Below are 23,666 nucleotides of genomic sequence, written 5' to 3' on the forward strand. Positions count from 1 at the left end.
TTCTGTGTTGAGGCTGCCAAATTGAATAGGTGTTCTGAGGAGGTTTTGTTTGTGCAAGTGGCTTATTCTGATATAAAAGGTGTGATTTTGTGTGGTCTTTGTGGAGGGTGTTACAGTACTATGAACTGAACTCTGCTAAACTGGAGATCAAATGATCATTGTAGACATTCTGTCTTCAGTACAAGTCTCACTTTCTGGCTGCTGATGCTAGAATTCAGAGCTGTCCAATTTGCAACCCACAGGCTCCTGCCACTCCCCACACTGCTCCTATGAGGGTCTCTGAACTCTCCCCGATTCCTCTGGCTTTTGTTTCCTGCACCCATCCAGGGATCCCAGGCAGCAGGCGTAAGACCACAGGGAGTCAGCACAGCCTCTGGGAGAAGTGTCAGGAGAAGTTGGAAAGCCCTTCTACATTTAATTTTGAATCAGACCGTAAGAATGGCAGTAGTAGCAGTCCCATCATAGTTCTATAACAAGGTTATAGAAGTAGGATGTTCTGAGAAAGGGAAAAATGTTGATTTGACCTTCTAATAAGCTTTCCTTCTGTAAAGTGCTTTCAGTGGAGCAATTCCGTATTCACTTCTATTTCATGCTTTTGGCCATAAGTAGTTGAGAGTGTCTTTTTCCTTAAATTGGTCTGCCAGTGGGCCTTACTCATGTACAAGGTGAGCCACATATAGAATCAGAGTACTTGTTTCTCTTGTATTTATTTATTAACTTGTATTAAATTACTGTGCTTCTGGGTTGTCTTGCAGTATACCCTACTGCAGCAATCCCTAGACTGTCGTACGGGTACCACCAGGGGTACGCAGACAACCTGGGAGTGGTACGCCAGGGGGGAGGGGCACACAGACACCCAGTCACAGCCTGCTGCAGGCAGCCAGGAACAGCCCAACCACATGTGGAGCAACGCCCAGCTCGTAAGTGTGTGTGTGGGGGGGGGGGGGGGGGCTGGCGTCGACAGATTCTCTCTCTCTCTATCTTCTCCTCTCTCCGTCTCCTTCCCCCACCCCCCTTTTTCTCTCACTGGTCTTATGCTCTGGTTTTCTCTCCTATCTCCTGTTTCTTTCTTTCCTTTTTTCTATCTTCTCTCTCTCTCCCTTTTTCTCCCCCTCCTTTTCTCTCCCTCTCTCCTTCCCTCTTTCTCCCTTTTTCTTTTACTCTCTCCTCTCTTTTTTCTCTACCCCTCTCCCTTTCTTGCTCGCTCTCTCCTCTCGCTTTTTTCTCCCTTTCCATCTCTTTGCCTCACTCTCCCCTTCCTTCCTTTTTTCTTTCTCCCTCTGCCTCCCTCTCTCATCTCTTTCCCTCATTTTCCCTTTTTTTTTCTCCCTCTTCCTCCCTTTCTCTCCCCCATTCTCTCTCAATTTTTCCATCTCCTCTCCCTCACTCTCTTCCCTTCTCCCTCTCTTGCCCTCTTCTTTTTCTTTTTCTTCTCTCCCCCTCTCCTTCCTCTTTTTCACTCTTTCTCCCTCCATCCATCTTTTTCTCTCTATCCTCACTTTTTCCTCCTTTCTCCTCCTTTTTTCTCTCTCTCCTCTTTCCCTCTGCCTCCTCTCCTTTCTGTCTCCCTCCCCCCTCTTTTTTCTCCCTCTGTCCTATTTTTCTTACTTCCCCTCCTTTCTTTTCCTCCCTCTTCCTCCCTTATTCTCTCTTTTTTTCTTTCTTTCTCTCTCTCTCTCCCTCAGTCTCTCTTGCTTTTTTCTCCTTCTCCTTTCCCTATTCCTTTTTCTCCTCTTTCTCTTCTCCCTTTTTCCCTTTGTCCATTTCTCTCTCCTCTCTTCTTTCTTTGTCTCTTGCTCTTTCTTTCACCCTCTCCATCTCCTCTTTCCCTCACTCCCATTACTTTCTCCCTCTTTTTTTCTTGCTCTTCTCTCTGCTCGCATTTTCTTTCTCTCCCCCCTCTTTCCTCTGCTTTCCTCTCTTCTCCCCTTCTTCCTCTCATTCTCTTCTGTCGCTCTTTCCTTCTCCTCTTTGTCTCCCCCTCTCTCTCATTTCTGTATCTCACTCTCCCCCTTTCTGTCTCTCCTCTCCTGTTTATCTTTCTCTCCCTTCTGTCTCTCTCCTTACCTCTCTTCTTCTCCACTTTTTGTCTCCCCTCTCTTTTTCTGTAACTTTTTTCTCCTTTCTCCTCTTCTCTTTCCCATTGTCTCCTTTTTTTCCTTCTTTCTCTCTCTCCTCCCTCTCCCTTCTTGGTCTTGTGTTTTCTTTTTTGTTAAGTGTGTTGCGATGAGAGGGAAGAGGGGGAAAAGAAAGAAAAAGGGGGGAGAGAGAAAGAAAGATGGAGAGAGAAAGGGGTGAAAGAGGAGAGGGGAAAGAAAAGAAAGCGAGAGGAGACAGAAAAAGGAGTGAGAGAAAAGGGAGAAGAAAAAGGGCAAGAAATGAGAAAAAAAGGAGAGGAAAGAACGGAAGTGAAAGGAGGGGAAAAAAAAGGAGAGGAAAAGGAATGAGTGAAGGAAAAGGAGAGAAAAGAAAGGGAGAAGAAAGGCAGGAGAAAAAAAGAAAGGGCAAAAAAGAGAAGGAGAGAAAAGGGAGGGAAAGAAGAGAAAAAAGGGAGAAAGATAAAGGGTGAGAAAGGAGAGAGGAAAAGGGAGAGGTGGGAAGGAAGAGAGAGAGAGAGGGAAGGGGAGAGAAAAAGGAAGAGCCAAAATTCGGACACAGTTTTAAATGTTTTTTCTATGTACCTCAAGGTACCAAGCAGCTTGTGAATGCTGCAGTGGTGGGGCAGATGGAGCATCCCACAGGAGTGCAGGGGAGTCACCAGTGCACTTGGCAGCAGACCTGGAAGTGCACAAGAAGCACTTCCAGTCCACTTCTTGGTCCACCGGGGAGTTTGCAGGTGCTCCCCCCCACCCCTGTTCAGTGACTGGTGTCTCCTGGGTTGGGGGGGGCAGGGCGCGCACCCGTGGTCTCCCCATGGCTGATCATCAAGCGGGGGTGGGGGCCTGCACGCTCAGCGGCAGACCCAGAAGTGGACCGGAAGTCCTTTCGGTCCATTTCCGGGTTCACTGCTGAACATGTGGGGGGACCCCCATGCTCCTGTGGGACGCTCCATCTGCCCCACCATCGCAGCACTCACAAGCTGCTCCTGGTACCTCGAGGTATGTAGAAAAAGCATTTAAAGCTGTGTCAATGGCCGAATTGCTGATTCTCTGAATCGGCATTGAATCTACAGATCCAGATTTGGCCGAATCGAATTGGGACAGTGATCCAAATCAACGAGTCAAATCAATGTCCCCAATTCGGGCCGAATCCAAATTGAATAGGGCCAGTTTTGCACACCCCTAGTTAACATTGGAGTAGTTTTGCTACACTTAGCTGCATAATTCAACCACTGCATCAGTATCCTTTGATTTTTTGCAACAGTTATGTCTGTTTATAATCCTTAGTGATTTTTTTTTTCAATTGAGGGCAGGGGTAAGTAAAGAAAACTTAGAATAAGCTAGATTGTTAAAGAGCTCTTTTGGCTTTTTAACTAATACATTTGTATACAGTTGTTTCCATGTTTTTCCATTAATTTAAAACTCTAATTTCAAAACGTTCTCCTGTATAAGTTTTCCTGGAAGGTGATAACGTTTTTAGTCTTAATCTGTTCTACAGCACTTTCTCAAAACAGCAAGCACAAAGAGAGTGAGGCTGTCTTTATGGACAACACATATTGTTATGGGTAAGTAACTTTTGCTGTTAAAAGTATGTACACAAAACTAAGATATTTATGTACATGGAAAAGCCTACAAATTACATCATTTTTCATACTGCACAATAAAATCACTACCAACACTGGGAAGTTAGGGTGTATCTGGAAGAGGTAATGCTCCTTGTAATGAGTTACTGACAGCACAACTACTCAGTAGTGAGCAAATTTAAGATTATTTATTGAAAGAGTATAACATAAGGAAATCCTTTACACTCCTATTCTATCAAGCTGACAAGTCTGAAGAAAATGCAGACTTACATAACAACTTTAATATATTCAAATTTAATGAAAGCACATTATAAACATACTTGTAGCCACAACTGCAGACAATTTTAATCATAAACAATAAAATGTGAGGTAGACTGACTAGTGAAGCTAAATTCACCAAGTTTTTTAAGAAAAATTGTACACTAAGAAAGCAACACTTTTACCCCCTTCCAAAAGCCATAAAAAGCAATTGCATAAGTAACAGCAAGACATATCTGAATATGATTTTCATTAAAATCTTAGTTTACATTCAGTATTAACCTGTGAATGGACATTCATGTCTACAGGTAAAGTATAATGCTGGCCTATGTAATACATTCATAAGAGTGGCCTAGATGGTAAGGCTTAAAACCAAAACAAAATAGCAGTACTCTGGGTGTCAAATAACCGTCTCCTTCCCTTGTAGTCAGTGACAGCAAGCTATATTTTTCAGGCAGGCAGGCCTAGGATTCTTGTAACTATCTGGTGCTGTAGTGTTAACATATCAAGAATACAAAAATACGCTGCCAAAAAACCCTTTCTTCTGCACTGGAGATAGTGTTATGGAAATCAGTTGTTCTTGTTTGGTAACGGAAGGTAGATACACTGACTTTCTGATTTCATTCTTGACTTTGAGGGCAATTTTGCACCATGACTTCACCACAGGACTAAATCACATTAGTAGTCTTAGCACTGGAATTTTAAGAACTTAGTGCAAACATATAGGAAACAATTTAGAACATTTTATATCTTCAGGTTTGCAGAATACAGGTAATTTCTGAAACTTACACCATGCTATATCTCAAAGTTATTCAGTCAACAGTAAGCCTTTCTAGCAAAATCAGATCTACATTTAGGTGTATAACAAAAGCTTCAAGTAATATCTCTGGATCTTTTAATTTTGCCAAATTCAAAGTATATTTTAAAATCATAAGGCAGATCTTGTATGAAGGACAATTAAAAACAAATCTAAAGAGGGTGGGTCATTTACTACATTTACAGCATCACAGTTAAGGTATATTAAAACCAACATATGCAAAGCCTTTCCCTTCTGGCTTCAGTCTAAATATATTACATTTTTCATTATCTGTAAACATCTTTTCAAAAGACGAAAGAAGTTGCTTAACACTTTGTTCAAAATGCAGTTTTGGCAGGCCCTTCCTGGTTGAGTTGCAGGTCAACTATAAAGTCCGTCATAACTTCATAAAAATGTAAAGCAGGGAATGAGTATTACTGATTTACCATCTTACAAAATGTGCTATATATATCTTGGTAAGAGGATAGAAAGAAAGTGTATGGGGGGATATATTTAGAGAATGCAAAATATGTAATCATTTGAGTAATCACAAATAGGGAATACTACAAATGTTAATTGTACTAGTAAAACTGATGCCATTATGATGTAAACCCTGATGCCAACCATTAACGCACCAATTTCATTCTAGAACAGCCCAATAGTAAATTGAAGGGAGTAATGTTTTAAAATGAAAGAAATGTACAAATATCACTACAACCAATATTTACAGAAGTTCAGTATTCATAATAAGAGAGCAGCTTATTTCAGGCACTGTATTCAACTCTGTCATTTGGATTATGAGCAGATTCTCTTGCAAATGGTCCCAGCTCACTTGGAAATGATTTTTTGGTTGGTTAGGCAAAGTCCCAAGTTATCATACTCTACCCCAGGTGTCAGCAACCTGGGGCCTGCACAGCCATTGGATCCAGCCTACAGATGGGTGGGGCTCAGGTGGCAGGGGGCTTTATTTACCCCTGCTAGGACCAGCTGCCCAAGAGCTTCACCCATGCTGCAGTGTGGCCAGGTGGTGGGGGAAGCAGCAGCAATGACAGCTAGGTCCTACTGCTGGACTGCCTCGGCGCCAGAAAAACATTGTCAGCCATTACCCAACCCTGTTTTGGCTTGCTTTAAATACTGTGCCTGGTTTCTGTACCTTGTCACCCTGTTTGAATGCTTTATTCACCACTGGGTGGGCAGGTGACTTTGGACTTAGGTAAAACAATTTTTTAACCTCAGCATGTGCACTCTAAGGCAGGACACCCAGAATAACTGCATTGCAACCTGTGCTGACAGGAGTTGATGCATGAAGATATTTGCCTGTATTACGTAAATGGTGGTTTCACCAATTTTAAAGCCTTTGACATAGGCAAGTAAGGTTCTTTGGGTAGATGTGATAACTTTTTTCCAACTAGCAGTTGGTCTAATAAAAGCTCTTAGCAAGTTTTTGGGCCTACTCACCCTTCATCAAAGCTGGCTAAGAACTTTTTTCCAACTACACAGCTGGTCTAATAAAAGCTATCACATCTACCCAAAGAACCTTGCTGACCTGTGTCCTTAGATCAACGTGGCTACAACCGAAAACCCAGCAAAACCTTTGACAGTAATGACAATTTGAGTAATGTTGCTGGTGTTTCATGACTAACTGAAGGGACAATATGCATAAGAAATCTTTTTCTTTTCATTATCGTAGCCAGTTATTCTACCCACAGAGCAGACTTTTAAAGAGGTGAAATAATGTAGAGAACCTGCGTGTACAATACCTGCCATGCATTTACTGATTTGTTCGGGTTTAAGTAGTAAACTTTAACTCCTGTGGAAAATTTGCCAAAGAGTTTCAATACATATATAATTACAAATCTTAAACTAACACTGCACCAAGAGAACAAGACTATTCCTTTTAATACAAATATCTAAGTTACTTTGTAATTTCAAACCCCTGAGTATTACTGTACCAAAGTACAGATCTGAAGAGAAATGGAGGGCTCTCCTCAGCATGTTATCTTCAATGAATTCCACATGACTAGTGAGAGTCAGGTAACATTCAGGCTAGTGGATGCTGAAGGCAGTTTTTCCCCTAGCTTAGCATAGTACAAAAAAACCCCTCTTGATTAAGCAAAATATGTCCTACTCCTGTAATCACAGAACATAGCTGATATATATTGTTAGTCACATATGTCAATTGATGAGGAATCATCTCGACTCCAAGATCCTTTAATCATAACCAAAGTGATGTTTATGCCTAAAAAAAAACCTAGTTTAAATTTTTGGGGAATCCTTTAGAGTAGTCTAGATAAATAATGGTTGCACTTTGCTCCACAGTGATTGTACTTTAAAAGAACAAAACAAACAAACAAAAACCCAAACTGTCAAGTTCTTTTTCCCTTTGTTACTTGGTCTCCTCTCCGACTTAAATGTGACGCCCAGTCAGAAAATAGAGTGGTTTGTCATCACTGCTGTTGGCAGTTTGAAACTCATCTCTGAGACGGAACTGCCACTCATCTTCCAACTCTAAACGGACTATTGTTTGGCGTAATGAACTTCTGTCTTGGCATATGACACACAAGGTGGCACCTTTGAAAAAAAGGAGGGGGGAGGGAATAAGGTTTTAGGCTACAAAATTACACTTGCAAATGAAGCAAGAAAATGTAAGGAGACATTTATTTTGAAACCTTGCCATTAGAAACATTTCCTCTGAAAAAATACACTCTTGAGAGGCTACCAAGGAATCTAACAAGTAGTAAATAGCATAGCCAGCATGTTCAGCTTCAAAGCAGTCTGTGTCCTCAGAAAAAACAGGCAAGTATCTCTACTTGCAGTGTAATTTAAAAATGAATACCATATATAGTGGAGAAAAAGTTATGCAAAAGATCTGAAATTCAGAAATTTACAATGACACAAGGAGAGGGTAGTGGTATAACACACTTTTCTCTCTTTTACTTAGACAATGCTATGTGAAATTAGGGTACATGTGCCAAGGAGGAAAAACAGAATATGCAAGCGCAGCTTGTTGCACTGATGTTGCATTGGTATAATATAAAAATGATAGACCATACAGAATGAATGTATTCAGTAACCCTAGCTATTCTGTTATCAACTGTGCATCATGCACATGAAGGGCAGAAACTATACATTAGTCCTCAGATACTTTATTGATGTCAAGTAAGATCTACCACATTTTCTTTGGCTGGAAAATCGGGTTTATCAAGGGTGGATTAGAAATCAGACTTGCATTTATCCCAACTCCCCTTTCCTTCCATGTCTTACTGTTACTATTAGCCATTCAGCCTCTGCCCCCATATTTGACAGCACTGTATTTGACAGTTCTTATTGAAAACTGAAGTAAAATATTCAAATGAATGAGGATTTCCAAGAAAATAGGCAGGACTGAGGGAGGTGGAGAACTGTTATTTATTTGCAATGTAGTAGTACTTAGCTCCTTAATCTGGGCAAGGCATTGTCCAAAAACATAAAAAGACAATCCACGCCCAGCTGAGCTTTCTACTTGTACAACTTTGGTTACACCCACTCTGTAGCTATTCACTACTTCACTGGCAGGCTCATAGTTCTGAATGGGTGAACTACCTGCTCTACCCAATATGGCAACTTCTGTGTACTGAAATCTACTTTAAAGTCATACCTTCCTAAAGTGGTCAGCTGCCTGTTGCACTGAGTTAATTTTACTTGCAATTGTATCTGATCTGCCCACCTGTTTTTATTGACAGTACTTTCATTAATGCAATTTATTAAGGCTTCTTTTCATTTAACTACCCTTGATACTTTGGTGGGAGTTCTACACAACTCAAAATAGAGGGAATGCATTTCTTTCTGGAATACGACTAATTATAACAACGGAGTTGCTAATTAATCCATTTCTTTTTCCATATTTTAGTTTTGTAAGCTTTTACTTTGTGCCTCAAGCAAGAGACGTGTCCAACAGAGAAATCAGATTACCTTTCAAGAATCTGAACTTCTTCAGAAGGTCTGCACCTACAAAAGAGTCACAGAGGTACAACAGCAGTCCACTGAAAAACACCCCCTCACAGTTGACATTGACAGAGTGCGGGCGGGAACTGACATAGCATATGGCCACCTGAAACCAGAAAGCAAAGCACAACTTTTTGGTTAGAAAAAACATGCAAAATAGACCTTTATAGGGAGGTGGAACATGAAATAGCCCTAAGTGGCCAGAGTTAACTGGCTCAGGTGAAGAGGGAAAAAAGACTTTTTTTTTTTGGTGGGGGGAGGGGGGGGGTAAAGTTAAAACAAGGACTAAAACATGCAACTATCTAAGATTAATGACTATAGTCAGAGAAAGTCCTAAATTCATCAGGCTTATCTGTTACTTTTTCATGGTCCTATACAGAAATACTGCTGTCATTCTTACTCATTCTGTAGTTTTAAACCTATTTGTCAATTACTTTTGTGTGCTAAACTAAGCCCTGGGATTTTCCTTTAGTTATTTTTCCCTCAAGCAAACAGAATGGTACACAGTGGGCATGTCTACACGTTCATAAATGCACTGTAATTACAACATGTTACATTTAGTACCTGTAATGCCAGGTACTCAATGCACCATAATTGGTGGCCCTACTTCACATTACTGCAGGTGAAGGCATTTTCTGCAACCTTTAATATGCATTAAACAATCTATTTTGCACTGTTTTGCCTGTGGCAGTAGAATTACTCTTTTGCCTATTAAGTGTCTCATGTAGATGCGCTCACTAGTGTTTAATTCTATTTCCCATGAGAGAATGATTTCAAGAAGGGGAGTGGTGCCTGCAGGGGAGGGGAAGTTAAAATCTCCGTTGTCAAAATCATCTGAACACCAGAAAAATACATTCACCCTCTTGAAGGGACCCACTGTAATCTTAATTCCCCGAGTCTCCATGGGTTAAATTGTCTGCAGTTTGAACTTATAGCAGTTGTATTATTTGTTTTGTTTTTGCTTATCTGACATTTGAAGTATATTCCATGTAGAAGGGAAAAAAAGTTCTTGCAATGGGTACATTACAAAAAAAAAAAAAAAAAAAAAAAGAGTATGTATCATTGGTGTGAGCAGCCAGAATGGCATGCCAAAGTGGTATCAGAAATGGGGCAAGCAAAAACATGGTTGCAAAGACATTTCAAATGCATTTTTGAAAACAATAAAAATTTGGGGCGCACAAACAGTAAGGAAGTACATGGATGAAGAGCATTATCTAGAGATAGCTAAGCAGCACACTAAACTGTCTCAAGAATAATCCAACTGGGGCTGTTGCTGAAAAGAAATTATTACATTGTTATTTCTGATAAGCATCCTCAATCACTGCATAATCAGTATTGGCAGAGCACAGAACTTTGCTCCCACACCTAAGGTTCCCTGTAACTGGACCGCCTAAGAGTTTTACTGCTACTGCTTCCAGGCTAATAAAATTTGTCAAGCTGTAGAGACTGTTTGAGATCATGGCCCCAAGTTCAAAATCCAGGGATGATTCTAAGATGACATCATACAGAAATAGCAGTTGTAAAAATAAAAACAAAATTAAGAATTTATATTTTCTGGATCCTACTTTCCAATTCTGTACCTCAGCTCCAATGTTCAGATAGCAGTCAATTGCCAGTACAGGGTTCTTGAAATTATGGATCGCCTTTGGGAAAAGTTTGTAAGTTGCATGCTGAAGGAATTTCTCCAGGAGGAACTGAGCCGGGGCAGCCAGAAGTGTGTGTTCACTGTCTGGAGCACAGACATACTGAAGAGGCATTATTGGAGCCAGGCTTTCAGATACCTACAATGAAAATGATGGATCAGTAAGCACTCCACAGCTTCTATCTTCACTGCCTAGACTGTCTCTTTAGCAAGTAGCAATTACACAAATACAGCAACAAGAAAGTAAACGGGAAACTCCAGGACAGGCAACTCAGCAATGCCAAATGGAACTAGGATTTATTCCTCCTCTGATTATGTTAGAGACTTATCTCACTTTGAGGACATCCTCCATTCCTTTAAGTGACTGGTTTCATTTACATGGAATTAAAACTCAAGCATTTGCCTTTTCTGGCTTAGCCTGTGTCTGCTTCCTTCCCCGAAAAGATTCCTAGAGTAAGGCCATCACCAGCAATTGGAAGCCAAATATAGTTTCCTGACCACAGGTGAAATGTATTCTTCTGCTGAAACATCACTTAACAGCAACCAGCAAATTCTGTAACAAAGTTTCCAAGTAAATGTTAAAAAGTGTTTCAACATCTGTGTGGAATGGCTGTTTGTTCATCGATAATATCAATGACTGAAGATCACTACAAACTACTACTGACAGGAGATGGACCAGTTACATGTCTTGTCTAGTCACATCCAGTTTAAGATTTAGTTTAGAAAGATTTACCCAGTGCTAATTAGAATTTAAGACTAGGAGCCCTTAAACCAAGCAACTGCTCAGCCAAAAATACCAGTGAATAACTAGAAATTAAACACTTCCAAGATCCCAGCTGGCTCTTGGTGGTCCCATGTGATGAAACAGCTGTGTTTTCATGATTGTGATATCAAAGACACTCCTGGGATTGGTGCTGGAAACAGATATTTGCATTAATATTTATTATTTACTGTTTGTATGTACTGCAGTTGTGTTTAGGAGCTTACCCACAGACCATGGGTAAGCAAATCAAGTACTGAGCTAACCCAAACAGCTTCCAACATTCACGTAAAATATTCCATTTTGAGGGAAGAAAAAGAAAGCACAGGTTTTACCTCATGCCCATTGCTGATTTTCTGCCCACACCACCAAACTCACCATAATTTTTGGCTTAATGACAAAGTCCTTTTGCCCTCCAACTTGAATGTGTTTCTTCATGACACTGAAGTTGTTAAAGCGGCAGATTAGCAGGCCACTGCTGTTTGTTCTCAGGTTGAAATCTACATCTTCACAGAAGTACCTAGGCATTAAACACAGGGTTACTTAATCTGATTGTGGATCTGCCAAAAGTAATTTTCTGTCCGTGATACATACAGTTTATTTCAAGTAATTAAAAAGGGTTTTATGTTGTAGAAATGGTCTATAATGAGACTAACCAACCTTGCTAGTTCAGGTGAAGCTGAAACTATATTCCTTGGCCTGTCAAATGAACTGCACACTTGCATTTTGGACTGTCTTACCAGCTGCTTTGTTGGAAAAATTTGTATAACTCCTACATAAATCCCCTACCCAAAACTGAACAAATGTGTCTGCCAACATACTGGCACACTCCCACTGTTGAAAGACCTTCGCATACTAATTTTAAATTGAGAAACAGGTGTCCATCTTTTTTTTAGTATAGAGTTGGATAGCCCCTGCCATGTTCTGGCATGTAACACTTTATTTAGGGTTTGGGGGGTTTTTTAGTTTTATGCTTTATTTTTGACCAAATAAAAATCTACAGGTGAACAATCTCCCTTTCACAATGGACCCATTGTCTCTGAAATATTATCCAGGTGAAATGTTTTTGTAATTATGTGGCTTCTTTATGTTCATAGCCATACACGTACTAATCATAAGGGGCTATACTGCAGATAATAAAACCAGCTGCTACCAGTTTATTCTATTTGGGTGAGGTAAAGATCTAAAACTGCTGTGTTATGAAGGATGCAGACCAGAGAACTGCAATAGCAGTATCTTTGGCACCCATATAATGAACTGAGCACACCAGAAGGTGGTCACTCATACATACAACAGCCATGCAGATGATGGAGGCAGAATCCAGTACAAGCCACCTTGGAGTCAATGGTGAACACAGCTTGGTCGGCTAGTTATGGGGAAAAATTAAATTCTAGTCTTAGCAGGAATTTAGATTTTGCTTTGGGCTGTGGCCTTGAAAGGAAGCTACAGATAGGAATGGAAGCTGTCAGGTGAGCAGAAAAAGGAAAAGAAATGGTAGGTATCAGAGGAAAGTTAGTGTTCTTTATCTTTTTAAGCCCATATATAGATGGAAGGTGGAATATCAAGGCAGAAGGAAAGAGAACCTGAGTGCTTCCTGGAAAAACCTGACATAAAATTCAGAAGTGATTTAGCTCCAAAAGAAATACAGTATCTTTCGCTCCCTGTGTGCTTGATGCCATGCTTCAGTGGTTTCCCATTCTCTTACCTTCAGTCAGGTGAGCTTGGCTTGGCTTGCCTAGAGATTCCTGCCACTGGCTGGTGCATTGTGGAAGCAGTGCTTCCTGTGACTGACAAAAGGTGCCATCTCTGGCAGGGTAGACTTTCTGCCTCTCTTTTCATTTCTTCCTCTTTCTGTCTTGCAGTTTAGGTCTTCTCTGTTGTTTAACTGCAGAGGTTTCATCCCTCAGACTCACCACTCCCCTTACTAATCTCCTAGCCTATCTGCATACCCTGCTTCATCCTTCCCACAGGTGTTCACTCCTACACTACTCCATTCTTCCAGTTTCTGCTCCAGGGAGCCCTCACACACAATAAAAGCAGCACCAATAGGGAAAGGCAAATCCCTGCTTCTGGATTCTATGCATTGACTACTTTTTCCTGCCAGGCAGATAGCTGTCAGCCCCACTGAACTGCACCAGTACTATACCAGGGTACGTCAGAGCTATACCAGGGAATAGGAACAAAGATCCCAAACCATCACCCCAGTGCTCCTTTTGTTCTAAGAGAAAAACACCACCCTCTCCCTCACCCAAGGATAAATTAATTTACTAGAACTCAATCCAATTGCTGGCTGTAATGGGACATCAACCCTTACTGGCCAGTTAGGATTCCCCAGGTCTGAGAGCTACAGGAGTTGTAGTTTCACAGCCATTAAGACCCTTGCATGCTAATCAGCAAAGAATATCTAGTCTGTTCTCCCACCCTTCCCTTCAGGGTCCACAAGCTTTCTATCATAAATAAATATGTATTGATAGAACACAGGAAATGGAGCCAGAAGGCTAAAAATAAACACATCAAGCAGTTGTGATTGTCATGGCAGCCCGCAAGTGCAAAACCAGTGGGTTTTGTGATGACATAAGTGGAACTTGTAGTTGGTATTTTTAGAATTTAAAATCACAAAACAAGTCTATTCATATCATATACAGGATTCCCATTTGTCCCTTCCATTAGTTGAATAGGCCCCTTCTGTTCCTTAGAAAGAGATTCTTTTTAACTCTCTGTCTGAAAAACTCATTTTTGTATAGCAGGGTTGTGACAACAGAAGCAGCTCAGCCAATCATACGAATGATTTTCATGTGTTTGGCTGCTGCAGTCATTCATTAATATACTGCACATTTCTTTGAAAGTCCTATTTTATGGCTGTGACCTCACACCATGGTAACACCACTTTCTATTATGCCTACAAAACACAGAACATGAGTTAGCTGATGGTGAGATTTTTACTGTCTGTGAAATCTGCTTTGCCTACCTGTTTAGATCATATTGCACATTCTGGGTCAGGTCTATGTTGAGCAGTATGAAGTCATGCACATGGCACCTGGAGAATGGAGCTTTTGATTTCCTGGAATTCAACTTGCTGTTCCATTTCTGAATACCCAGGATTGCATAATGAACAATTTTTGGTGTGGCTTCAATGTGCTGTAGAACACTCTTCAAAGATACATTCTTACTGGTCGCCCCTGGCTCCATGGACTGGCTATGAAATTTAATCAGGTACACATATGATTCAGATCTCTGCTATCATTATAACTGATCTGTAAAGTGTCTATTATCACCATGCCAAAGATCCCAATCAGGAGCCTTTCATCCTTCATATTATGTAAAATACACTCTTTACATTTTTAATTACTAAAAATAGCTAGAAGCAAATGCTAATTAATTCCACCTCTCCTCTCAATCTGGCCATAAGCAACATGTATTAGAGCAGAGATGGGCATTAGAGAGACATCTGGAGAAGTAGAGAGAAGTAGCCTTTTGGATGAGCGTGGGGACAGGCATTGTGAAGGCACTGAGATCTTACAAATCTGGCAAGCCAGGATGCCCCATTGTCTCTGACATGGGCACAATCACAAGAGAATTTCTGGCTATTGCTGACTCTATCCTATTCCCACTGGAGCTGCCAGCTGTTTGAAAGACACTACAGATTTCTTAAAGAAACTGGGCTTTCATTGAGAAGCTTCCAGCAACATCATATTGGTTACCAAGCATGTCTCGCATCTCTGTACACCAACATTCCACCCTGAGGATGGATTACAAGCCATGAAGAACATTGTCCCCGAGAAGAATACTGCTTCTGTTTCCATCAAACTCTTCTGCTTTGTCCTCGCACACAACTGTTTCAGATTTGGGGACTCCCTACATCTACAAGCTAGTGATACCACCCTGGGCAAACGTATGGCCCCACAATGTGCCAGCATATTTATGACAGACCTTGAAGTCCGATTCCTCCACAGCTGCCCTCTCATCCCCCGGGTATGCCAAAAGGGCCTGGATGGACTGTATAGACACACAGGAAGGAATCTCTAAAGAAATTTTACCAGGACTTCAACAGCTTCAACCTCTCCATCAAACTGACTCTGGAATACTCCACCTCGCACATTTGTTTTCTAGACATCACAATGAAAGTTTGCAGTCACCACTACTTGGTATCAGAAACCCACCAACCACCACAGCTACCTTCACACCACCAGCTTTCACTGTAAGCACACCACTATCTCCACTATCTTTAGTAGCCAACTTCTACATTACAGCTGTATCAGCTCTGATTCCACCAACCAGGATACACAACTTAGGGGTCTGGAGCAGGGTTTCTTACAATTACAATACAATCCCAAAACTGCAGCCACTCAAATCAACAAACCCTGACTCAGACCGTGCACTTACTGGCTACAATACCAATCCTGAGACAAGGATAACAATCCTTCTGGTTGTCACCTACAGCCTCCAACTTGAACACCTTGGACACATCATTAATGACCTCCAATCCCTCTATCTCAAGGTAGCCGTGGACGACAAACCTGTCCTGGCTTGCAGGCAGCCCCCAACATAAAACATGATCTCTTAAGCAATAGGCTACCTAGCTCCTATTGTAACCAACACACCAGACCATGCAATAGACCCAAATGCAAGATGTGACCCTTCTTAAATACCTACCACATCATTACTGGACCAAACAATGCAGATTATAACATCCATGGTTCATTTACCAGCATCTAGACCAATGCCATATATGCTATCATCTGCCTACGGTACCCCTCTGTTTTTGACATTGGACAGACAGGGCAATTCCTATGTGAAAGAATGAATGAACACCGATCAAACGTCAGTTCCAAGAAGACACACAAGCCTGTGGCAGAAGAGTTCAGCTTCCCTGGATGTTCCATCACTGACCTCAGAGTAGCTGTTCTTAGACAACAAAGCTTTAAAAATGAACATGAAACTGCAGAACAAGAAATCATCCACAGTCTGGATTAAGTATGGTCTAAACCAAGACTACTGATTCTTATCCCATTAACTGCATTAGCTTTTGTGACCCCTTTGTCCCTCCCTATGGGTTTATCACTTGTTTGACTCTCAGCACTGCCCCCCTCCTCTCCTGGTCTTTTGTATTTAAATCGCTCTATCTGATAGCCTGTTCTGTGCATGTCCTTTTACAGCATGTGATGAAGTGATCTGGGACTGTCAAAAGCTTATGCATTTCTGATTTAGTCAGTCTATAAGGTGTATCATTATCCTGCCTTCCAACTGAGAATAGTGGCATCATGCTTCCCAAAATAAACTGCTTTCAGTGACAAGCAAAATGCACTTTAAAGATTCTGCTCTAACATGGTCAACGCCTGTTTTGAGTATTGCCAAATGCTACGAAGGGGCAAATTTTCAAGGAGTTGACCCAGACCATAATGTTTGAGGTGTCTGACCTTAGGGCTATGTGTGGAGCCCACCTGAAAACTCCAGTCATTGTTTGTGAAAAGTGAATTTACCTGGACTGTTCTTGGACACCTTGCATATTCCATAAGACACACGAGTCATCCATGACGACAATAAATGGCCAGACACATTGCCGTTTAACTCCTAGTTCTTCTAAGCGGTTTCTTTCCAGTTCTAGATTGTGGTAGGAAAGTTCCTTAATAAGGAATCTGGCAGCACCTGGGAAAGTGCATAATACAGAACAACCTCTATAAGAGATCCATAATAGACTTTTGCCCCATAAAAGATGCAGAAATTTTTAAAAGAGCTGCCTATTTTGCCCTGAACAACACTTTGTGAAAGTACTTCTTACCTCTTAACTTCCAATTAGTAAATGTTCAAGTTCATTTGAAAAACCTGGGCCTATTCCTGTGTGTATTATCTGACAGACAGATAATAAATCACTTTTTCAGGCACTGAGGAAAATATGACACTGAAAGAGTGACTTGAACCAACTACAACCAGCCTTTCTGAAAATGCTAGTTAGCAAGATGCATCTGCTACTGTAATGGCATTTGAAACTCAGGTGGGAAATGACTTATTTAGCCTGCAGTGCTGAGGAAGATGACTGAAGCATGTCTGTAAATCAGCTGCTCTCAAACTATGATCCCTTCAAAAACTATCAATTAACAGGAAATACAAAACAGGAGTGCCTAGGAGGAAAAAAAAATGATACTGTGGAAAAGTGACCAGACCACACATTCTGTGGACTCAGGCAAAAGGAGAACCCAGCAGCACAGAAACAGATACAGGGAGATAGGACAAACAGGCAACAGGGAGACATACAGAGAGAAATAGGAAAGGAAGTAGGAAGCTGGGGAGCAGGTGGACAGAACAAAATGGAAAAGATGGAGAAAAAATAAGCACAATGCAGATCATGATTAACCTGGCTCGCAAAGAACAAAATAATTATCCCATGGAAGTTAGAGCAGATACTTCCCTCACATCATCTTCTGAGCAACATTATATATACAGTGTGACAGCTTCAGCAATTGTATACATATAATCACAGTGGGAGGGACATGCATCAAGTTCTCCCTAAAGATATGGTGCCTATTATAAAACAGGTTTGAGTTTGCACCCTGCTTTCTAAATAATACATTGTTGTTTCCTCTTACCCACTCCAGCATTGTTGAACATGCCTGGCAGGACTAGCATGATATGATTGGGCCAGTATTTACGGTAGAGTGGCATTTCATACTCCTTGACCACTAGGAGATGAAGGTGATTGATGCCTTCCATAGCATGGTAAAGGTTCAAGAGGCCATGCTCATGGCGACCGCTAGAAGGAGTGAAGATAGGACTCTTTACTGCATTCAGATTCTGCTGAAAGACCAACAGAAAAATATTTTATAAACTCTTGAAAAACAAAGATTGATGCTGATTGACTTCTTTCCAGGAGAAAGACCATCTCAAAGATGAGTATTTATTGTAGTAGCTAAATATAGAAACCAGTTTACATCTATCCAAGGAGGCATGGGTCGTACCCTGAGAGACTCAATCTATGGAAATCAGAGATTACAGGAAAGGCTGGTTTGGTGTTTTTTTTTTAGTGAGTTAGATTCACCATGGGCAGCAAGTATGAGGAGGTAAAAAGTACACACCCACCTTGTCATATACAAGAGGGAGACGCATGCTTTCCAGATGCTTTCCCTGCTTGCTGAAGACAAAATGGTTCTCTTTGGACTTGGGGATTATAAAATGAAGTTGAACCTCTTCTCCTAACATTGAAGATGAAAATGTGAAAGCATGCAAGGTGGAGTCAGATATCTGTAAGCAAGAAAGCAATCAAACTGTAATCAGATAAAGAGGGTATAACACAAACACGAAACTCAAAGTACAGCAACTTTAACTGCACTGAAGAATGCTGGAAGCAGCTAGAAATGAACACTAAACATTTGCTTAAAAATCAAGTGAATCTTGATCAAAATCAAGAATCCAAATCAAGTGAATCCGATTCTATTACATTCATATTTTCCCTCCCAGAAGTGGAATTAGGCATGTAACCTGTCAGCTTTCTGTATCAATAATGTGATCTTCAGCCCAGCTATGCTCTTGCTTAAATTCATGTTACTTAGAAATACTGACACATTTATACAGAGCACTGGAGAATCTAAGTGCTAGAAAACAACATCTCTTATCAATATGTGCCACTACCAAGTGTTCTGAAGACTAAGCTTTAGGTCCCATATTATGTAGGCGTACCATAAATTACCACAGACTTGCACAATATGACAAAACTCCAGCAATTCATAGTTTACTACACCTTAATAGTCTTAATGTATATAAAATGAACATAAGCTAAAAAAGTTCAACTGAGTCTTTCCTGCATTATTCATAAGTGCTAGTGTATTTCAACACTCATTTGCCTAAAAGTCGTTTGAGAAAAAAAAAAAAAAATCAAAAGACAGACCTCAACGGACCTTACGTCCAGAGAACTTGGTGACCTTCTTCCACTTGTCTGTTTCTCCATTCAGCAGCTTTTGACCTCATTCTGGTAATGGGTTAGTTTACAACAGAACAGAGATCATTAGCACGAGTAAGTGCCCTTTTTATTCTGCATGTTAACTTCCACTTAAGTGTTTCACTTTATCAAAGGAAGAAGAAAGGCCCCAGTTCAGGAAAGCAGCCAGGGCCAGATTCCAATGAGTTATGTAGGCACCTAAATATGGGACTGAGGCAGAATTTGTCTGCTTAAGTCACAACCAGGGATTCAAATGGGCCCTGCACCAGCAGCCACAAAACACATTTGATGCCTAAAATAATGAAGCACCTCTGTGTTTCAAACTGTAAAATCTAAAGTAGGAGCATAAAAACACCTAACTGCCATGTATAGAGGTGCCTACACTCCACCTAAATCCCTGAAGTGGCACCATCTGGGCATGCTCTGAGCTCGCCTAAATGGCACCAACAGCATTTAATTCAGCTAAAAAACGCCCCCCCCAGTTGCCCACCATCTGCCCAAACTCTAGTAGTTAGTGGACTCTTCAGTGAACACCCTCAGAAGCTAGACTGAAAACCAGAAATAAGCCTGGAAAGCAAGCATGTACGCCTTCTTGGGGTGGAGAGTTCCAAGTCCCAGCTACTAGGGTTATTTTTGGTTTTAGCCAACAGCTGTCTAATATAAAACGCAGAAAGAGTCTGCACCTCTTTGTCCTGTAGGCAAAAAAGGGTTCGAGCACGCACCCCTGCAGTGGAAGACCTGGGTTCCAGGCCCTCTTTAGCTACAGGGGATTCACACCCACACCTATTTCCCAATTTCCCATTCCAAAATGGCAGTTATAAGGTTATGTAAGTGCTGCTTAGGCCACTGACAGACATTCTGCCTAGACACTGGGGGAGATTTCTGAGAACTTTCCTCTGGGAGAAATCCTTCTGGGAAAGGGAGCAGTACAGATATTCAGTCTGCAGCTGCCTCCTCTCCCCTGCTTGCAGTGCCTTCCTGAGACTGGGGTGATCTCAGTCTGGGGAAGGTGAGGGGAGCCATGCATGGCTGCTCCACCCCTCAGTCCAAAAGGAGTGCAGCAGCAGGGAAAGACTCCCTACACTTGCACCAGAACACTGTCCCCCAAGCTGGCAGGGGAAACACCATGTATCTGGGTCTGTGAAAGCAGTTTTCCTCAAGTGTTCACAGCGGTAACTTCTTCTGGCGTGGTTTAGTACCTGCCGAGGTGTTGGGGCTTAAAGCCCACTTTATGGAAATAGGAGGCTCCTCCCTAGCTTGCTTCTGCAGTCATATGGCTGAGGGCAGGTGAAACTTGGGGGCATCTGCACCCCAAGCCTCTGGGCTTGGGTCTGCATGTAGGATGCCTGCCAAAAGACTTTGGAAATATCTGAAGTCCCTGGTGGGGGTGGAAGATGTTTGCCGGTTGTAGGGCCACTTATGCTTCTGGACTGACTCACGGATTTGGACTTGATTTGTCTTGGAACACAAAAAATGTCTTTAAAAAAACCCAAAACAAACAAACCAGACCAGGCTCTTGGAAACAGGGTGGAGGCTACCCATTTTGACTCCACTCCCCAGTCTCAGGGAGTGGAGAGGAGGGAGCACTGGGATAAAGCCCCCAGTCTCTCTCTCAAGCCTGGCAGTGTCCAGCATGGGGCAGAGGACAGGAGCAGTAGTAGCTACTCCTCTCTCCTCCTGGATCAGTTGGAGAGGGGAAGGGACTGGAGAGGCCAGACACTTCCCTGGCTTAGAGAAGGGACTAGGAAGTGGGCTTTACCATTCCCCTTACCTCCCAGACTAATCTGAGAGAGGAGAAAAACAAAGCTGAGTGGGAGCAGAGTGGAGGAGGGAACACTAGGGCAATCCATGCCCACTTCTCATTCTGGACCTGGGGTGGGAGAAGCAGGCAGGGGACTCAGTGCTGCTCCGCCTGGTCACTCCTGGTGCAGGGGGTGAAGGGCACAGAGCAGAGGGGCAAAGTCCTCACCCACTACACACATCTGTGACTCCGCTCAGTTGAAAGTGTACAGACATTCAGTCTGGGAGCAACTTAACCCTGAATGTTTCTGGAGTAGCTATTGGGTGTTCCTGGAGTAGATATTTTTGCTCCATAAGAAAAAGCCTGAATGTCTGTCTGTACACTTCTGGTTTCTGTCCAGAGAACAGCAATTTTCCCAATAGAGACTGAATGTTTGCATGTAGCCTTAGACACATAGAGGTGAAATAGACATAGTGCTAAAGCCTATGTTGGTTCAATTTAATAACAGGCTGTTGGAAAACCAAGCACGGAGGAATGCAGTGACTTGCAATAAGAAACATCTCAGTAAACGCTTCACGGTGGCTAAAGAACAAAGCCCTAAATTCTTAATTGGGAAGATTTTTCAGGCTCCTGCCAGGTTACACACATTTGTACTGGTGGGTCCCAGCAAAACAAAGGGATATAAATAATTTTTGAAATGCCTTTCTGAAGGTTTGAAGAAGCTAAGCTTTCCTCAGTTCCCATCACATAGGGCAGAGGACTTATAAAACATACTAGTAGATGTGGAGTGTTGTTGCAGGTATGAAAATCCAGGCAACATGCAAGAGGCAAGGGTTTTTAGTATCATAGTGCTTAGAGTCGGAAGGGACCTAAATAGATCATCAGGTCCGACCCCCTGCCCCGGGCAGGAACGGGTGCCAGGATCATATCACCCCAGCCAAATATCTGTCCAGCCTCCTCTTGAAGACCCCCAAGGTAGGAGAGAGTACCACCTGCACTTGGGAGCCCATTCCAGAGCCTGGCAGCCCTAACTGCAAAGTAATGCCTCCTGATGTCCAGCCTGAACCTTTTCTCTAACAATTTGTAGCCGTTATTCCTAGTAACCCCAGATGGTGCCCGGGGGAACAGAGCCTCCTCCAATTCCTGCTGGTCCCCCCTGGTGAGTTTCTTTTGGGTGATATCTTTTATTGGATCAACTCCATAGTGGGGAAAGGTGCAAGGACAAGGGTGCAAAGTGTCCTTCCTTTGGGTGTAGACAGACAGATAGACATGCTATGCTATGCTAAGCCGTAGATATATATAAGTTCCAATACCAACCTGTGCAGCAGGATTAATATCCATGTACTGATGGCACTGTTCACAATGATGAAATGTATTGTAAGCTGCATATTTGGTCAACATCATGGACACTGTCTCTCTTTTTCTGGGCTCCTCAATTTTAGTTTCTTTATTGTTTTCTGCAAACCAAGATGATAAACAACAGATTTTTTAGATCACTGATACACTTGCAAGTCAAGTGTAATTTGAGTAACTATTTTAAAGAAAACCAAGCACATCAGCAGTTACTTTGTAAGTCAAACCTCACCTCAGCTGTACAGCTAGTCACCCCCTATGTCAGCCTCTAATTCTTAGCAAAAAATATAAAAACATAAAAACATTTACTGACCTTGTTTTACTCTTGACAGTTGCTCTGCATACACTGGACTTATGGAACTGTATTTGGGGTCATGCACACTCAGGTCAAAGGTCATTTTACTGAAGATTTCAATATCAGGCCAGTGATCATTGTTAGACTGAGTGACTTCACTACTTTCTGCATGATCTGTGCAAGTAAAAAACATACATTTGGTGCAAGCAATGGAAAAGAACAGGTGAAATGGGTTTCCTTGGCATTTGTAAGCCAACAAATACACAGAAACAAAAATAAAAGTTGAACATACAAACTGAAACTGGCATGAGAAATATGATGCCATTTGAAAGAATTAAAATTCCTTAGAAAGGGGAGAACCAAAGGAGCAGTCTCAGTAGCTGAGCTTCCATTTTATTCACCTGTAAGTATTTGGAAGGTGCCCATCACTAAAAGCTCTAGGCACTGGATAAAATTAACTAGTGATGCAGTCAGTTTTCCATCTCAGCTTCCATCTTTTTCATCTCATGTCATTAAGGATTAATCATCCTTGTAACAGCTTCAAACTAAAGAGTTACATTTTAACTCTATTACACCAGTCTTTGATAATAATTATACACTAGTTTGTTCAATGGATAGAAGATAACCACCCTTTTTCAGGGCTGGTGCCTTGGTTGTAGGGCTCATGTGTTAGGAGATGTACACAACTCAATTGTAATGGTTTGTTACTCCATAAAGAAGTATACCTGGTTATGGATTTGTATTCCCTAATAATGAGCAGATCCTACCCAGAGGTTTCATCCCCAACTGACAACTTTTAAGTTTAAAACGTAACAGAAGCTTCCACAGAAATTGGTAGCTAATTTATAATGAGCTTATAACTACTACCCAAACTGCAAAGTGAAAAAAACCTTTTAAAATTCATTTTGTTGGCTTAAACGAGGACAGAGCCAATACTGGGGAAAGAAAAATATATGAAAGCCAGGAAGAAAGGACAAAAGAGACAGACTGCATCTGCATGAATTTTACTGCCTTCATTTGCTTTCCCAGTACTGCCTAGATATAGTATTTCTTCACTTAAAAGTATTCCGCTGGTCCATGGATAATTGCATCTAACCCCCCTAAAAAGGAAGAATGTATTTAAAAACCTCCTGAGAAACATGTTAATGATATGTCATTTAACATACAAGACATTGTTAATTTTAATTTACAAAATGATTTTATTCAGTCAAAAACTTTCATTTTA

At 41.5% G+C, this 23,666-nt stretch overlaps 1 protein-coding gene across 9 annotated transcripts in view; it reads right to left on the reverse strand.

Moving 5' to 3' along the window:
- Positions 1 to 3,851: 3,851 nt before the first annotated feature.
- The window catches only part of GREB1L (GREB1 like retinoic acid receptor coactivator), a 216,134-nt gene continuing 196,319 nt past the window's right edge, over positions 3,852 to 23,666 (reverse strand). For 6 of the 9 annotated variants that reach the window (XM_059724182.1, XM_019490421.2, XM_019490419.2 and 3 more), the window contains 10 exons: positions 22,460 to 22,615; positions 22,111 to 22,250; positions 18,197 to 18,358; positions 17,707 to 17,914; positions 16,603 to 16,768; positions 14,091 to 14,318; positions 11,501 to 11,642; positions 10,301 to 10,501; positions 8,688 to 8,826; positions 3,852 to 7,307 (listed from right to left, as the gene is read on the reverse strand). In XM_059724182.1, the coding sequence (XP_059580165.1) occupies positions 7,144 to 7,307; positions 8,688 to 8,826; positions 10,301 to 10,501; positions 11,501 to 11,642; positions 14,091 to 14,318; positions 16,603 to 16,768; positions 17,707 to 17,914; positions 18,197 to 18,358; positions 22,111 to 22,250; positions 22,460 to 22,615 (1,706 nt within the window). In that variant the 3' untranslated portion in view covers positions 3,852 to 7,143. The remainder of the gene's footprint in view (positions 7,308 to 8,687; positions 8,827 to 10,300; positions 10,502 to 11,500; positions 11,643 to 14,090; positions 14,319 to 16,602; positions 16,769 to 17,706; positions 17,915 to 18,196; positions 18,359 to 22,110; positions 22,251 to 22,459; positions 22,616 to 23,666) is intronic. The other 3 variants (XM_014606644.3, XM_019490418.2, XM_059724183.1) reach the window with 2 other exon arrangements.

The sequence above is a fragment of the Alligator mississippiensis genome, chromosome 3 (genome assembly GCF_030867095.1).
Source record: "Alligator mississippiensis isolate rAllMis1 chromosome 3, rAllMis1, whole genome shotgun sequence".
Taxonomy (NCBI): Eukaryota; Metazoa; Chordata; order Crocodylia; family Alligatoridae; genus Alligator; species Alligator mississippiensis.